Source organism: Solenopsis invicta, chromosome 9, assembly GCF_016802725.1.
Source record: "Solenopsis invicta isolate M01_SB chromosome 9, UNIL_Sinv_3.0, whole genome shotgun sequence".
Lineage (NCBI taxonomy): Eukaryota > Metazoa > Arthropoda > Insecta > Hymenoptera > Formicidae > Solenopsis > Solenopsis invicta.
This window is the reverse complement of record NC_052672.1, coordinates 6993065-7012708: the sequence shown is the minus strand read 5'-3', so window position 1 is coordinate 7012708 and position 19644 is coordinate 6993065. Positions and strand designations below refer to the sequence as shown.

At 29.2% G+C, this 19644-nt stretch overlaps 1 protein-coding gene across 4 annotated transcripts; it reads left to right on the top strand.

The window, feature by feature from the left end:
- Window positions 1-1106: 1106 nt before the first annotated feature.
- On the top strand, window positions 1107-18499 carry LOC105203498 (G-protein coupled receptor Mth). Of its 4 annotated transcripts, XR_005575584.1 has the most exons (12): window positions 1107-2514; window positions 4171-4302; window positions 4661-5383; window positions 5703-6053; window positions 7870-8167; window positions 8529-8757; window positions 9401-9615; window positions 9689-9767; window positions 10514-10695; window positions 12759-12939; window positions 13744-13986; window positions 16484-16592. XR_005575584.1 is itself a non-coding variant. In XM_039453709.1 (11 exons), exons 3-11 carry the CDS (start codon window positions 5123-5125, stop codon window positions 16713-16715), a joined length of 2028 nt encoding a protein of 675 aa, XP_039309643.1. In that variant the 5' UTR covers window positions 1513-2371; window positions 4171-4302; window positions 4661-5122; the 3' UTR covers window positions 16716-18499. The 4 variants fall into 4 exon arrangements, 3 of the variants coding, with proteins under 3 accessions (XP_039309643.1, XP_011170599.2, XP_011170601.2); XM_039453709.1 differs by lacking the exon at window positions 13744-13986 and having other exon boundaries at window positions 1513-2371; window positions 16484-18499; XM_011172297.3 differs by lacking the exon at window positions 13744-13986 and having other exon boundaries at window positions 1513-2514; window positions 16484-18499.
- The last annotated feature ends 1145 nt before the right edge of the window (window positions 18500-19644 follow it).

The window sequence follows — 19644 nt, the reverse complement described above, 5'->3', positions numbered from 1 at the left end:
TGATAAGATAGGTCCAATCGCAAGGCGCCACGAATCCCCTTGCGTGGGATAGGAAGCTTTGCGTACCCCCTATAAAAAATTTGAACTTCACTTCTCTGTTGGGACCGTCGCCGTCAAGATGAGCCGCGAGAACAGCCCGCCTCGACGAGGTGCATTTGTGTTGGTAAGACAAAACATTTCGTAAAGCCAGTTTTGCCGATCGATTAAGCGCCGCGCAGTAGACACTGATAAGTAGACACCGGTGTCATTTTTATAAAAAATCTAAAGATTACTACATAAGAAATTGGACATCGTATCTAAAACTTAGGGCATTTGTCGACAAAATAAGCCACCCGTTTTTTAAAAATTTTTTGGATTTTAAAATTTATTGCGGTTGAAGGGTTTAAAGATATAATTTTTCGTACAAAATCTTAATCCACATCTTTGAGTACGTGCAAACGGAATAATGTTTGCAATTTATTATTATTCATTTAGGTATTTCAATTTTTTTCGGAAAGAAAGTAGAATGAATATAATGAAGTTGGCGTCGTTTCCTATAAGAAAAAGTATGCTTACACATGGTGATATCTTAATTTTAAATAATTATCGATAATCAATCCCATTCAAGAATTTGAAATCTCAGAAATTACTTCACAACTCAAAATAAAGTACTATATGTCTACTTTAACTGCTCAATTCGACTCAAAGTACCAAACAACAGTACTGCGCCAGTGTTTTTCAAGTCTTAGGTCCTATTTAGACAAATTTGCATAGATGCATAATTATATGCATAAAGAAATTAATTGGTTTATGTTCTTATGCATGTGCTAATGGACCAATCAATTTCTTTATATGTGTACAGTTAGTAGATAAAAGGTTGCAACACATTTTCTTCAATGGTTGTTGTAATGTAGATTGGCTCATCCAACGGCGAACGTAATTTGTTCTTGCCAATGGATCCAACCAATTACGTTCGCCGATCGATGAGCAAGTCTACATTACAAAAACCATCGAAAAAGAAGTGTTGCAACCTTTTGTTAAATTATATTAACCAATTGGTTAACATAATAAATGCAAATACGTTTTCTGAAATACTTAATAAAATAATGCATTATTTATTTATAGATGTATACATATAAAAGAAAATAAATAACAAAAATTTTCTAAATGCCGTTGCAATGTGTGCTAAGTTTATGTAGTAGAAGTACGTATAAACCTGTTATGCAAGAATGTCACACAATAATTTTATTGCGTAACGTTCTTGCTGAACAAGTTTGTAGATACTTCAACTACATAAACTTATTGTTAGCACACATTGCGGATGCATTTCAAAAATTTCCGCTCGAATAGTCTACAAAAGCAATAAGAAAAATAGACAAATAGACAAATTTCCTGCTTGTATATTTTCTACTTGGTTGACGTATCTAAACAAAATTTGCCCAATTTTTATAAACCCAATTAAAAAATTTTTTGCCTATAATAAATTTCAGAAACATTTCCGTTGCATATTATAGCAAAGTTTTAAAAACATTTCTATAGCAATATTTCACAAGACATTTTAATCCTTTCATTTCTAAACGGTAATATTGCATACGAGGTAACGATTAGAATTTAAAACCTTATGTGCACCATAAGATCCTTTCAATCACGAAATCAAATTTTATTCGTATCGACTACAATATTATAATCATAACACAGTCACGACATCATATCACATAAACAATCATCGATTTCTGAACATCGTTATAAGATTTCTCGTTTAGAATGATTATTTTATCCAAGGCTGTCTCGCGCACGTTTAAACAGATTCGATTCTTTACTATTTTCTCTTTTAAATCAAGCATAAAAAGTCGTTTATCAGGAAGGTCACGTTTAATAAATGTTTACAAACTGTTCAGACTAAATAAGTTTCGTAATGTATAAACAGATACTGTTACGTACGGTCCACACTTGTGATACGTCGTGCACAATATACATAATACACACATGCACACAAGCGAATGCATACATGCGCATTCGGACGGCATGGTAGATGGTCAAGTGCATGCACACAAAAAAAAAGAGAAAGTCTCGGACTTCGCGGTGTCAATGTTGCAATCGTGTAAAACAAATTATAAACGACTCATTAAAAAAATATCAGTGTCTCCTCCTGAGCTCGTTACAACCGTCCGTCTCGATGTCTCAATTATTTTGCGACGCTTGGGATTTGACGATCCACGTTGTCCAATAGAGGCAAAGATTTTGAAATGGAGACCAATCTAGACAGAACACGGAAAACCCGAGAATATAAATGAGATTAGCGGAAGCTTTCCTTCTCTCATTCCGTTCGAAACCACGGTAGTGTCCGAGACTTCTCAATATACCTCGCGACTCAGGGTGACTACACACCTAGGTTAGATCGAGTTACTGAGTACCAGTGTCGTTCAAGTGAAAATCATAAACATTTATAATCATAAAGTAACAATTCGAAAGTGATAAAATAAACTCTTAATGACGCCAAACCACAGTGGGGATCTTAATCCATCCTCATAACAGGTACTAATGTATTTATTAGAAGGCCTAAACGTAACTATTTAACGTTTAACAATTAAACGTTTATTCAGTGTAATATCTCTTCCACACAAAAAAAATTATTGTGATGTCTCTTTCCTTATATTAAAAAAAAAAAAAAAAAAAAAAAATCACAAGAATACGAACAAGATACTGATGTACAGCAGTTCTTCAACAGTATACCGGTAATATTTTCTTATTCATGTAGTTGTTTCCGAAAAAATTACAAAAATGGAACTTTAAATATGTAAAACAAATTAAATTAAATGCATGTAGACCAACCAGTATTGGCTCTTTATTTGTACTATTTCATATGTTTAATTTAATTCTCTGAGCCCAATACTATTAGGTCACTGAAAAAGATAAGAAAAAACGTTGTAAGCTCTCATAAAACGTTTTTATACGTTGAAAACTGCGTCAATTTTTGAAAGTTAGCTTTTTCATCTTAACACTTACTAACCAACGTAATATTTTAATCCTCACTAATCATCGTGAGCCTCGCCACTAGTAACTAGCGTTTTACGTTTTTATTAAAGGATACGTCGTATAATGCGATGGTATTCAACCGTAACTTTAATCAGTTTCAACTTTCTAATATACCAAAGTAAAATAGCATATTAAAATTAAAAAAATTAAAATTAATTGTATCTTATAAAATTTTTTTCTGTCAAATTCGGTATTAAAACTAGTTCTGCAGACAAACCATTAATTTTATTCTGTATTATTAACTATGCTTAATGATTTAAAATCGATCTACTGATTTCCATTGAGTTTTTCTGACTATGATACAATCCCTCCCTCGCGTGCTGTACTTTTGATGTTGTCATTGCTTATATTTTAAATATAGTTCTCTTTTAAAGATACAGGGTAAACATGAAAGAAGTATAGAATAGTATTTCTGGAAAACAATTGCAGTTTTAAAAAACGCAATATATGCATAGAATCATAAATAAACATAGAATAATAAACTTATTGCAAATTAGCGCATTTTTTATTTTTGAATATTAATTATTAATTCAAAATTTGTTCCCAAATAAAAAAATGGATTTAAAAATTGAAATTATATTGACTTAAGTGCTATTAAATAATTTTTAATTTTGTCTTAAAACTTTATCAATTTCTTTACTTTCTATTTACGGAAGGGATTAAATAAATATTCATTCAACTTCATGCAAAAAAAAATTAAATTTTAATTCACGAGATAAAAATTTTGCAGCATTCGAAAGGTTATAAATAACTTATAACTACATAATTACGTTCTTTTTTTAATTTTGCAAAATAGATGAGGAGGGGAGGGACAGATTTTCAGCATACCATCAGCTGATGTTATGCTGAGGCGTTGAAATAAAAAGTGCGTTTGAAGAGACCACTATTAGCGCTATTTGTGTTTTCTATCTTTATCATTCATTAGATGTTAACAAAAAAAGACTAATGCAAATAACACTAATAACATCTCTCCGAACACACCCCTAAGAGAGCTCTCAACTCGCTTTTCCACGCTAATCTATTCGATTGTGTCACATCGAGGAACATGTGTAAATAATGTCGACGAATGTCGCGGAATAATTTCATTAAAAGCAACGTATTCTCAGACTGGGCAATGTTATAAAATTACTAAGACAAGTCGTTGATTAATTACAGAGACACATACAAAGGAAATGAGTATTCGACTGAATACACAGATAACTCGCTGCAACGTAATATCACTTCAGGAAGACAAGAAAATTGGTGAATAAAGAGAGAACTGAGTGAGGATCGCAATTTTTCAAACAAGTAAGTTAATTATTTATTCTGTTACTTTCATTGCAATACGTTAAATAAATGTTTTTCTCAATTTTTTGTTGATAAACAAAATAAGTAATACATTTAGATAGAAAGATATACATAAAAATTTAATTTATAGAAACGTTCTAATTTATAAATATATAAGAATATAATATCTTTGCTTAGAAAATAAAAAGAAATATTGAAGATAAATATTGTTCTTGGTTTAAAATTTTAATAATCACTTATTACAAAATAATAATTTTATATCAAGTATTGTATAACCTAATTTAAAATGGTACAAACATAAATTTATGCTCGGAATGATTTCAATAAAAACATAATAATTCAAGTTATTATTAAACAGATAGCAACTATTTCTGCCCGGAGTAGTAAACGAAAGAAGAATCGAAACACACAGAAATAAAATTAAGTGCAGGAAGGCATCAATATTGTTGTGCATAAAACTTGCAAATCGATGTGAAATGACGGTTTAAAACTTAAGCAATTAAAGAAATTCGTTTAAATACGACTTAAAATAATAATTCAACAGGAAAGTCTGAAGAAGTTCTTTTTGAAGAAGAGTGAAAAACGCTGCATGTATTATTTGTAGACAAGTGAATTATGTTTTTATTAAAATGAAGTGTACGTAGAAAAAAACAGGTTTAAAGTACAAAGAGCAGCAGCTTTGAAATGTAACTTTAAATTAATCAAAATAATAATCTGGAAGTATCAATTAAGAACGTGACGTTGACTTCAAAAAGGCGATAATAGTACAGAGATATATACTTTGTATTAAATAAACGAATAATTACAGTTTTACACAACTATGTCTATGATAAGGTTTGCTTTGCTCGGCCTGCTATTATCTTTAATAAAAGAATCATCCGAGTGGCAACTGATGAAATGTTGCCCACCAGGACAGATTTTTGTAAACAGTTTCACCAACTGTGAATCAATACCGCTATTCGCGATAGAGGTTCACTATTGGAACATTACCAGAGAATTCCAAGGAATTCCTCAGTGCAACGAATCTGAGGATCTTGTGATAATGATACTCAAAAATTTTGAATCTATCGCTAACTTAGAGGTAAATTGAAATTAAATTGATCTTGTTTATCTTTAACTTTATGGTCGCAATGTCATGATTGACAAAATAGTAATCAAGTTTTATAAGAAGTATAAAGAGAATAATAAAGAAGTATGAAGAGAAACCTAGGAAATACAAGAAATGCTTTTTTGATTTGCTAATGTATGTATTTATATCATTTAAAAGAAAAATAACAATATCCACACTTGGCATACTATTCTAATCATATAAGTGAAGTAAAATGTTATTTAACAACAATTATTTAAACGATGTTATAAGCGAGTGACTCCTGTTTAACAACTTAACAAATTGTTTGTAGGTGCCCGCTTGCATTGAATATGCTTACAAGTCCGGGGCAAAAAAACCCATAATAATAATTCGTTACTGTCAATCAAACAAGGACCAACAAGTGAAAGCAATTAATACATCCTTTCTGCAGCTCTTACACACCAGAAAATGTTGCTTTGGCGATACAATATTCGACAGCGGCACAAAGACATGTGTGACCCGATTAAATGAATCACAGAGTCTAGGAGCATTTTTGTTAAATAAATTGACTGACGCAGAAAGTACAGTGATACTCACCCAAGGTCCACCTAAGTGTAAAGGACCGATCGTTAACTATGAAATTAACGAAAACGATATCTTTCTACGGAACAATACATATATGGTAAGCAAGAAAGTAGAACTTCTAATTGTAAGATAATTTTCGTAGCAATTGCGTATTAATTATTATTTTTAGTATTCTGAAAATTTAATTTTTTTACAAATTAAATAAACCAAACCTTCTACGGTCATAGCTAGATCTTGCTATTTTTGCTTATCTGAATTTATAAACACATTCAAACTTAGCGAAACTGTGCGCTAATTACTCTTCAGCCCTAATAAAGTCCTAAGCTAAATAAGAAAGAGTAATATCACGTAATTTATTAAATTAAATTTAATATAATAATAATTGATGCGTACTTGGATCTATCTATATATTAAATCTATTTGCCCCCGAAAAAACTGTATAAAAGTTTAATATCAGCGCACAGTTTTGCTAAGTTTGAATATGTATATAAATTCACATAAACAAAAATAGCACGAAGATCAAGATACGACCGTAGATAAGAAGGCTTAGTTTATTTAATTTGTATTGTACATTATAGGTCGAATTATTCGTTTATTTTTTTAGTTTTATTAACAATGAGTAATTGAAGAAAACAAAATTTAAGTTTTACGCAAAATTTTATTGTATAGTATTGATTTTAATGTTTTGTTTTTTCACTTTTATGTATGAACAGAATGTATATTGACACAAATATGATTTCCGAATTACACAATAGCCTCTATTAATATTTTGACACAAATATTTTTAGCGATATTGTTTCATTTTTACTATATATCCAAAAAATTATCTTACCAAAGACACAAAAATAAATACTTGTAATTGACTAAAGTATTAAAACTTGTTGCTTGTACATAAGTATTTCGTAACCACATTGAATTTCAAATCACCATAAGTATTTTATTAACATATAAATTATTAATTTTAGCCAGTATTTATAACTAAAATTGCTTATATTATAGACATATTAATGTTCTATCTTACAATGTTTAGTGGCATATCCATTTGCTTTGATCACTGCCGTACAACAAAGTGGCATTCATTTGACGAACTTTAATATGCGAGTAAAGGGAATTTTTGTCCATTTTTTTTATAAAATCTTGAAAAAAAAGCTTCGTATTTGAATATTTGCTTTTCTTAACGTACGTATTTAAGGGGAGAAGATCATGTAATCAAAAGCTAATTACATGTTTAGTGGTACCAATGTATATTATGTACATTTTTCACTCTTCCTGAGATAGGAGTTCTTAAAAGATGCTAACATTAGTAATAAAGATTGGATTCTGAATTCATTAATTTTGTGATATTATTCATTCTAAGCCAACCTAAGATATGTGTTTGAAAGTAACGACATTGTTCAAAAGACTCAGATATATTCTTCAAAATCGAAAAATATATTTTCAACCACAATTCCTGCTGAGACTAGTTAAAACCGTACACAAGCCTATCTTGTCTTTAATGTGTTATATACAAAACATGATTTAGTTTCAATTGTAAATTAAATGTATATATTGCCAGTTAGAAAACAGCATCATATTATCTCGCGTGAATAGTACAGTGTAATCTTACAAATGTTTGTGGCATCTTTCGAATAGCAGAAATTTTGATGATGATGGTTTTAAAAATGCCAATTGTTACTTAAAGTTGTCACGTAATAAAGGTATCAATTTAGCAACAAATGCGAACTTAGTTGTCATAATCATAATTCTGAAAGCAGTAAATGTTATGATTGCATGCAATATACCAGTAGTAAAATAGACATATTGCTATGTAGGATAATTTATAAAAGCTTTTATATCTTCTGAAATAGAAACCTTCTGGATATGTCGATAAGAATTAAAACAACATTATGTAAATGATTCAAATAACTTAACAGGTGATGATACCAGTGTTGAAAAATAATGTCAAAGAGGAACCAGTTACTGAAGATAACGCTTGTCTCGAGATGACGCCGGATTTTGCAGTTAAACGAAACTTGGTAGTCCGTATCTGTAGGGATCCGCAATTCTGCGACACAAACGCTTGTATCAGAAAGTGCTGTCCCGAAGATAGATATTTTTATGAAGACGGTTGCATTAGCTACCTCCGTTTTACCAATGAAGTGGGAGAATTTTACAATGCTTTTGTGAACGCCGTAGATCAAACGAATTCGTTCACTTTCGACACGAACAAAAGTATTACTAATCAGAGTTACCAAACTGAATGATTTCCTCAAATTTTTTATTACATTACGGGAGAATTTCTGGGAAAATGCAAATAGTACAGATACTTACATTTTCTTCTTACAAAAATTATTTTGTGTTCTGTCTAATAGTTTCTCTTGATAATAACAAAATGTAAATTTAGAGTAAAATCCCCAAATATTGTAACCCTAATGGTATTTAAACACTTCTATTACTTTCTAATAAAAATTTATATTTTTATCTTTATTACATTGTTTATCTGTGATTACTAATTGATAATAGTTGACAATTGTCAACGTTAATTCTATCCACAGAGAGAAACGGAATTAATTTACTTCTATTTATTTTTTAGGCCACGGGATTTTGATTCAGAAGCCACAGTGTGACTTAGTGTACCCTTACGATTTAAATGATTGGGAGAAAGATGTGTTACTGACGTCAAATGGACATGTTTTTATCAATAATTATGATACAAACGACATGCATTGCTTCGAATTCTATCATAGCTATGCCGACTACAACTCTTCTCGTTTTAAATTGTTCGTCTGTCCCAAATACCTGATTGCTGAGACTCATAAAAAGTATATTATTTCTATTACAGTCTCCAACTATATTATAATCTTCAATTATAAAATGTATTATGTGATAACTATATATATATATATATATATATATATATTGTTCGTATACATTTCCAGCTACTATTCTATTACTGTTTTCACTCATTTTTATATTTGTAAACATGCATGACCGAATAGAGAGATTGTACTAATATGAGATTTGCCAATACCTTGTTATATCTTAAATTTGTTCCGGAAAAGTGAATTTGTATTGATTTCCTAGTAATTAATTAAAATTCAATGCATTAAATTAGCATTTTATTAACGATGCTAGTGTATTACTATGCGTTCAGACTCTTATCTCTGCTATTGCAAAGTTTTTTGGGTTTGATTGAATTCGACACATTATTAGTTTGTTTTAATTGTACGATATCAAATAATCAAAACCTGTAGTAACATGTCGAGCAGCACATAATTAAAAAGTATTCACGTATTAAAAAACTGCAAATATTTTAGTTATATATATACGCGGAATAAGAAGAAGCATTATTAATGTATGGGAAATTGATGAAAATAATGTCAGATCAATTTTCGAGCATTAGATAAATATGTCAGATTTGTATATCCTACAAATTATGAAACTTAAAATTCATTTTTTGTTTAGCGCTGACTGGTGGTTCGCCATATTGGTCGTCAAATGTATATTTCTGTTGATGACGTTGCTAGTGTACGGGTACTTACCGAATCTGCAAAATATTCATGGAAAAACGGTTATATGTTATGTGAGCAGTATCTTGCTGACTACCATCTGCGCATTCATCACCAATTGGTACCGCAATGTTGGACATACGCCACAAAAAACATCGTGCAAAGTTTTAGGTTTGTATACAAACATCTTAGGAAATATTCGTATACGAATAACGTTAAAAAAACGTAAAAAATATTTTTCTAGCTTACATCGGGTTTTTCTCTTTTCATGCGGTATTTTTCTGGCTTAACGTCTTGTGCTTCGACATATGGCGAACATTCGGGTAAGTCATACACTACAAAACGCGTAATATCAGTACAAAATTACCTATTCAAAAAAAAATTTAAAAAAGGCGCCTAGTGTGTGGGTGTATCCCATAAATCTTTATTCTATTTACGAAATCCAAGTGATGCCATCTTTGTATCTTCATTCAAAAAATTTCCTGTCCTGATCCATGTGGTACTCTCTTTAATTACTATACAAAACCTAAGTGATTCTATTTCTTTATTCTCATTGAAAAATCTTCCTATTCCTAACCCAAGTGGTATTTACTTAAAAATAAATATCTTAAATTTATTCCAACATAAATGTATTTTTTCCAAAAAATGTATGAAATCTTTCCTGATCTTCCTCGTTTGCAATTTCATCTTTATAATAGTGTCACTTTTATAGAAATTGACCACATATTTGTATCGCACGCAAACGCTCGCAACATTTCATCAAGTTTCGATCGAAACATGTCTTATTCTTATACACGTAATCCGATAAAAAGATGACTATATAAAGACACATATGCATTTTGAATCAGTATCAATGATGGAGATTTCAGACTTCAATCTAAACTGTCGACAAATTGATGGTAAATTGTTGTATCATAAAGGCATCAACTTGTCAAGAAATGCGAATTCGATTGCTACCAATCTAATAATAACGCATGCTGTGATTTAAAGCAACATTTCAACATTTACATAGACACAATCCTGACTCAATAGGATCTAATGAGTTAATGTTAATTTACCTTCTCCACAGATCTGTGCGTGAGAATATGAATATAAAGGACCGCAAAAATACGAAACGGTTGCTGTTGTACTGTTTACATGGGTGGGGCATCCCTTTACTGTTGTCAATCCTCATTATCGTTGCCGATAACACGGATTTCCTGCCAGAATATCTGGCACCCGAAATTGGCAATATCGGATGTGCGTTAGCATGTGAGTATTAATCGATAATAATTTTCTGAAAGATGATATAACGTAAGTCATATAATACTAATAACAGAGTTCTTGGAAATATTACCGACTTCTTGTAACGAAAGCTGACTTGTCTGCGCAGTGTTGAATATTTCTTCGATACAATAATTTACGCAGCAAATAGATAGATATAGTAATTAGATAGAGTTGAGAATTAATACCAGGTGAATTACAGTCAGAAAATTTATGTAGTATTCAAACTTTATCATATCGCGAGAAGACAAACGTAAAATTTTCTGTCTATCATCGTACCACAATCCAATAATTAAAAACCATCTCGAGTAACTGTATTGCCTGTCCTATATCATTGCTCCTCAATATAAAATATAATTATAAATGTATTTAACTATAAGAGACATTAATTAATATGTTTTATATTCAGCAAATAATTTTAAATAAAAACGTGATAATTACATTTATTATATTTAACAATATATCCTAGAATATTTTGGAAAATTATTTTTAATAGAAGTTGAAAATATTAAACGTTATAGTTTTCAACTATAAATATTTCAAATATTTGTTCAATTTCTGTAATTAAATTTTTTAGACGACATATAAAATTAAATATAGAAAACAAGGGTATAATATGGATACAGTGTACGTTACGGCATCTGTAATAATATCTCTAAAGTTTTTAGACGCAGGAAAAAGGTAATCTAAGAATATTCTAAACGATGGATAATTAAATTGAATTGGGTCATCCTCAGTGCTATTTAAATTTATAGAATTTTCGTTAAAATGCATACATAATTCTTTGTGTTTCTATTTTAATCTCAATTTTAGTTTTTTTATAATTTTAATGTCAATCTTATTATATTGTTGTAACGTTTGACGATAAATTTTAACACAGTTTTTTTATTTATTTATTTTTTTTTAATATCCTGGATAATATTTCAAAAAATAATAATTGAACTTTAAATAATATTTATTTTAATTTGCTAGGTAAAATTTTAAACGATAATTACAAATAATAATTTCAAGACATAGATCTAGTTAAGAATGAACAGTTTTATCTTATTTTAATCTATTGAAGTACTGCGGTTTATAATGTTCGTTCATTCTGTTACTAACCAAAGACATCGCCATCATGCAATAAACCAGAACAGTTAAATATAAATTAATTAACCACGGATTTATATAAACATTTTTATACAAATCTAAATAAGAACGCCTTCGCGGTCATAGCTGGATCTTGATGCTTTCGTATTTAATCGTGTGATTATATACTTTCTCAGATTCAACACAAACATGCGCCGTTACTTTTGATCGTAATGCAGCTGTAATCGAACAAGAGTCAATAATAATATCACAGTTATAGGGGTGCGCGGGTACCCGAGATTTCGGGTTCGGGTCGGGTCGGAAATTTTTTTCGAGATCGTGTCCGAAAGTTACGGCTCGATTTCGGATAGCTCAAGTTTCGGGTACCCGTACACCCCAACACATTTATTATTCAATTAAAATTAATTTAATAATACACGTTGCTCACTAGCATCAAATATTAACCCTCTCCTCCCTACGTACGGGTATCTTAGCCAACTCGACTACTGAGGCAGAGATGATATTATGTATCATCAACATATTTAATTAATTTGACTGAGCGATTGAAAAAAACAAGTCATATAGAAACCATTTCTCGCGATAAGAATTTTCAACAAAGAACGACAACAAAATTTAAACTTATGTGAACATGGTACCCTTTATAATTATGAATTTTTTTGTAAGGTTTAATTTAGATTTAACAGAGAAAGAAAATGTTGATGAAAAATCACATTTCTTGCAATATCTCGAAATTGTGTAGCTCTTTTGAAATGAAACTTGGCACAAAATTTTCTTTTATCTGAGTAGATATTTTTCTCCGTATAACGATTCATTGGGCACGGGACTCAAAATTCCCATCTTTGTCCTGCTACACCCCCTTCTCCAGAAGAACAATATTTTTGTTTTCATGTTACAATTTTCTATGTATAGCGTAATAATTTTAAAATAGAATAATTAAATTTTATTATGATTTTAATTAAAAGATAGAGACAATTGGAATAACTACAGCGATTTAATTTTCGCTTATGGGCCGGAGACGATTGTGACAATATCCAACGTGGTGTTTTTCATTCTCACAGCAAAATATTACAATACAGTAAAAGCGGATATAAAAAATATAAATACCGATCCCGGAAGCAAACAATTTGATTCCATTAAGAACAGGTGAGTGCTTCTGAGTCTTAAAACATCGATCTTCTTTTCATTTTTGGAAGTAAATGTAAACTAAAAAACAAAGTTTAAAATATTTGTAGTTAAAGTAAATTTTAAACGCATATTTTAGGACCTATTATGTTAATTTTATTATTTTCATCATATTTATAGTTCTGCAACCTACGCAAAAATGCAAGAATTGTTTCTACTTAAAACTAAAACACAAGAAAAATGACAATAAAATAGTGTATGTTCCAAAAATTAGTTTGTACTATTGATTTTTATTATTATATAAATAATCAGTTAGATAACTATACTGTGTAAAAATAACAATTACTTAGTCCTAGCTACATACTAAATATCATTTCGCACTTAATAAAATGATTTCTTTGGTTTTATTAATTGCGAAATAATATTTACTAGGTAAGCAGATATAAGTAATGGTTACTTTTCAAAGCATAATTAGCTAACTGATTATTCATCATAGCAAACGTAAACTAAACTTCTAATTTCTAAACTTCAGTTTTTTTATCAAGAGTTCTTCATTCAGAGAAAGTTAATCACGATAGTTATTTATGTATGCCAATAAACATTAACTTTCAATGTTATAATTTTGCACTCAATTATAAAACTATAACAAAACGATACAATATTTTATATCACATATACTTGTTGAGAGTGAAATAATTTTATATTCTTGTTCTCGTTACTTAAATGTGGTGATACATCATATTAGGATCGTATTAAGTCACATTAAGATATTATTTATATATTAGTATATATTAGCTAAAAATTGACGCTCATTTTACATCATGGGTTATTGCAAGAAATATTATCAAGTGCCTTGGTAATCAAACTGAATAATGCTCATTTCCATTAATATAGATCAACTCTGATTTTAGTTTAATTTACTCTTTACCTTTTTCCAATCCTTAAAACTCAAGAAAAATAAAGAGTTTAATTTAAACTGAGATTAGAGTTAATCTGTGTTGATGGAAATAGGATTAAGACATTCGATGGACGGGATGCTGAAGAATTCAAGTACAAATTTTGGTCGAGGTAATATTTTTCGCAATAAATTTCTATGTTTTTTGGAATGAGAGAGAAGGGATAGTAAAAATGTTTGTAAGTATTAAAATTATTAAATTAATTAATGATTTAATTTTAAAGATATTCCATTTTGGGTTCTGCCTAATAAGATGTTTTTAATCTGGCGAGTATACGATGTGTTTTAAAAATCTTGCAAATGTTTGTAAATTAATCTAAAAAATTATTGACCATGAAGATCTGCTTTTAGCTGGTATAACTGTTATCGTCATTTATGTTGATACATTAATATTGTTAAATGTAAAATTATAACATTAACATACATAAAATAAATTAAGGCCTAAGATGAGCAAGTTATATAATACTTAAATTATTTTCACTTTTACATCATTTTTTAAGAATTGCAGGAATAACGATGAATATAATTGACCATATCTTTAAAAGAGATTCAGGAATCTTCTATTTTAAATTATAATTTCGAGTAAATTTACAATAACTTCACGATTCGATAAATAATTACAGCATTTTAATGAAAATCATATTACTATGACAAATGTCTACATCAAAAAGAGATGAACATGGCATCGTGACAAATTTAATAGGAAAACATTAATAATTAATTAACAAAGGGTATATCGTAATAAGGAGAGTGTTTTGAGAATATTCTTTATAATTATGAATTTTTTTTGTTAAGGTTGATTTAAGTTTAGCGGAGAAAAAAGGTATTAAAAAAAAATAACATTTCTTGCGATATCTCGAAATTGTGGGGGTCTTTTGAATCGAAACTTGCCGAACAATTTTCTCCTATCTGTGTGAATATTTTGCTCTATATAACGATTGATTACGCGGGACACAAAATCACTCTTTTTATTACACTATACTTTTTCTAAGCACGATAACACATCGGTTAAGTTATTCCCATAATTGTATTGTAATAATAATAGGATAAGGTTGCTAAAATTGCACCACTTAAAGGCTTATAACTCAGAAATTTACAGGAATATGTTTAATTTTCTTACGTCATAATAAAGTACAGCAGTTCTCTTTTCATACTTATTTTTTGTAGAATTTTATGTATTGTCATAAATTCTTAAATGACAATTTTTAAGAAGCCTTTAAATAGTGCTATTTAGGCAATCTCTTAAATCGCGCCACACGTTAATATTACTCTTCATGGGTTAAAGCGACACTTTTTCTACTAGATTCATTATTCTCGAACAAAAATACGTTAAATAAGCATAATTTTATTAATATTGGAGATAAATATCGTAAAGATAAATGTAATTTCCATACATGTCATCATTTCGATAACTTTTCATTTATATTGCAACAACTTTGCTACATTACGGCAATATTGTTACAATGTACGTTCTGCATGATTATTATATTTAAGTTTATATGTATAACCACGATCAAAGCAATAGTATGATTTAGAAAACTGACGGAAAGTAATGCGGCGTATACAAGGTTCATATTCGCTGCCTTAATTTCCATTGTATTGACAATTTCACGGTCTTGAGTCTTATATTAGGAAATTAAGACATGGTGCGATTTAGGAAACTAAAGTATTTTGTAAAACTTTATTTATTTGATTTACAAATAAGAACATAAAGTTATTTGAACTTTGTTAATCTAATTTTAATAATATTGTGATTATTGCAAATTATAAAAATTCAGATTATTTATTTTACCTCTTTTGCATTTAAGCTATGAAATGTGTTGAAAAATAGCAGCGAATTTACGATTTTACTATTCATATTAACATCAAAATTTCTATTATTCTTAACATATTGAGATGAATGAAAGATAATGATAATGTCATGTAGTTCCCAAATGCTCCCACAAAAAGTGTACAGGTACTATGATTGAATTTGTAGGTACAATTTAGTAGAAGCCGGTGCGGTATCGGCCACCTTACTCTATACTGTACAGCTTCAGCCTATAGCTTCAGGAAATGAACAAGGCATTAGTACAATAAAATAACGGATTAAAAATCTACTGTAACGACATGAAGTGATATGATAAATTAGCTGCGATTGATAAAGATTCGGTGAATCGAAAACTGTTCAGTTCTTGTAACGTAAATAAAAATAAGAATAAAAGTGATATTTAATTTATAAATTGCTCGTCTTAGGCTCTGATTTTCTTTACTATGACATTGCATAAACAAGAATAAATATTATTGATATTATATTTATTGTAATATTAATATTTTGTTACTGTCAATCGATGTTTACTCCGTACATACAAATAAATAACTATTGCTACTAATTTCCAATAAATGACGAACCCTTTATACACAATTATTTTGGTATTATAGCAAATGTCTAAGGAATCTTAAATACATTGTAATAATAGAACAATTTTTATCTAATTTTATAACTGTTTTATCTGTATTTATGAGTGATATCTTTACGTATCGTTTTGTTAATATTTCCAATTTTATTTTATAGACGGATTGTGTTCATATTATTTTTTAATCAATTGTATTTATATTGTTTTTCAACAGATTTATCATGTTCGCCAAACTGTTCATCGTTATGGGAATGCAATGGATATTCGAGACAGTGAACTACTTCCTCGGCAAATATTTAGGTTCTAATAATAACGTAAAGGTGTTTCTTTACCTCATTTTAGTCTTAGATTCTCTTGAAGGTTTATTGATTTTCATTATTTTTGTTATGAAGAAAAACGTGTATCAAGCTATTCGCAAACGATTGCAAGATATACAAAAAAATTAATCTGCAACGTAATGTCACTGTTTACTTATATAGTCAGGAAAAACGCGATCAACTACGCTATATTTTTGTTTCATTTACGCGACTTATGTTTTAAAAAGAGTCGATAACTAAGCCATATTGAGAATTTAAGAGATCGGAAAGAGGGTAACGATATAAAAGAGAGAGTAACAATTTAAATAGGAAAACAGATGGACCATTCCAGGGATTTGGTTAATCCGGAAAAGATGATCCTAACTAGCAATACAATGAATTGAATAAGGAAAGGAAACAAACAGAAAGATTGCAACAAAAGTTCGAAAAGATCATTGCCTGAAAGCGACATCCTGCTCTAGTAAAATTTGGTTTATACCAAAATGAGTGGACAAAAGATGACGTTGAAGAAATCACCAATACGTCGAAAGTAAAGCAATCTGTCGGTTTGTCTTCTGTTCCTAAATTTGCTGATGAAATGAGCGTACACTTTTAAAGTAAAATGAAAAAAAGAGAGTACTACGGCTGCTGTAAACATTATGTTTACCGCCATTATCCCCGTTATTAAATAACGAAGTCAAATAATTTTTTATGGAATTATACAATTAATAGCCCGCTGTTTTTAATAGCGCTAACGTGCCAATACACAATAACAATAGTTCTAAAGTACTTTTACTTTTCAGAACTTTTAAACTTTTCCAACATATATATGCACTTCATTCCTCATACGTCGTCATTGTTTTTATACTTGACCGTATTATCACTCGAATAAATGTACATTCGAGTGCTTCTTTGTCATTTAACTTTATGTTCAGCTATACACACTTTGAATTACGCGGAGTAACACAATACCATGGAATTTTGTTAATAGTTTTTTAAACAATATTTTCGTATCGAAATATTTCTTCGATAAATCGACTGTTATTTTAAAGCGCATTGTTCAGAAACACTAAAAGTAGAAACACTCTTTTAATATTCTATAAGGTTTAAAAGTTAGCAAGGTTAGAAAGGATGTTCCAATCCAGTCTAATGCAGGAATACAAAACACAGCTATTCGCCACCGAAATTTGACGAGCTCAAGTGATTCTCCAAAGATTTGTCTAGATGCGAAAATGTAAATCAGGACATCTTAGTCGACTCGTCACTAAGAAACGTGGAAGTAAATGCCATGCACAAGCAGTGGGCTTTGCACAAGGGCATCGATGTTCCGTAAATTGCACCCTCTGCACAAGGACATGATCAATTCACAATCAATCTCTCTCTTATCGTTTCAGAAGAGTACATTTTAAATTGCCATTTTTTCATACAATTTTTGATTTACCAAATAAAATGTATCAAACACGTCAACCAGAGTATGATTCTCTTAATGTATCGTCGGACATGGAAAATTTATTATATTATCAATAATAAGAATGTACGATAGTTTTTGTAAAGATATTGTAAACAAGTCATAAATATATGTCTGTGTAAAATCTGTATTCCTCGTCAAATTAATCGATGCTTTTCCCATTTATTGTCACATTTAATTTCGCATTCACCTTTCCCTCAGAAGTGTAATATCACTATTTTAAGCGAAATTATGAAGACTAGTTATTATTTATAGAATTTAGATTTGTTTAGTAAATTGTCGTTATATGCTAATATGCCAATAACTAATATTCGTGCTAACGGAAAATTTTTACGCATAAGGACGAATTCAATGCGAAATAATGCGCAAATGCGAAAAAATACGCAATATTACGACAGTTGAATTATGTAGAATTTCGTAAAGTACGTAAAAATATTTACTAAGTGGTAAGTCTTGTTTTGTTTTATTACGAATTATTACGGAACGGGCATAGTTCTTCTTACAGATACGGTAAAAATTCGCCGACGTATGCCTCATTACGAATTATTAAAGGATATAGAATTTTTTGGATTTTCAAAGAAGGAATACCGATCTAATTGTAAGGCTTATCATGATTTTCTACGTGGTTCTCTTAATTATCCCAAAACTTTAAAGCTAGGTTTATTCTACGTCTCATTACAGATTGTTTCGAATTAGATGTAGATTTTTTATTTCTATACGACTGTAAATGTTACAATATTCTTTAATATTAAACCCTTAAAATATTATAAATAATAGTTATATGTTCTTTCTTGGCAACATTATATAAAAATTATTTGAATATTATATAACAAGTAAGTAACACAATGTATTTTAATATTTTTAATTATCGGGAATGTTATAACTTATTTTGATAATTAATAAAGTTTATAAATATCTTATGCACAATAATTTGCATTAATTTTTAAACTAAAAATAATACTTGTACAACAGTTTCATAATATTTCGCGGATATTAAAATAAATGTATCATGAATATTATTAAAGTAGATATATAGCATTAATACAATATTGCTATAATATTACAAATTATAAAAAATGTTAAACAATATACTCGAAATATTATTTTAATATGTATTATTTTAACTTTCAATAATATTTATATAATGTTTGAGAAATATTATAGAGTCTACTATAATATTTCTCTATAGAGGGCTTGAAATACTAGTAAATAAATATTAAAAGATTACCTCTTCTTTCTTTATATGTATATACCTATAGTTAATTATAAAAGGAATTACGGGATATCAAGGTTTCATTTATATAACAGAAATACATTTCTATTTCAAAATATTAATACCAATGATTTATGAATTTTATGATACATTCTTTTTTATTTGTTATACGTGCAGAATATATTATAACGATGTCATATAATTTCTTAAAGTAAAGCATTTTCCATAAATAATTATCGGTAATAAACTTGCAAACGCTCATCGAGATAAACGTCAAATAAAAATTTTGTAATTATTATAAATAAATTCTTAATAATTATAATGATTTCTAACTTACAAAATAAAAGTCCATTTTCTGACAGTATTATAATTATAGAATTTGTACGTAAATTGTTTCC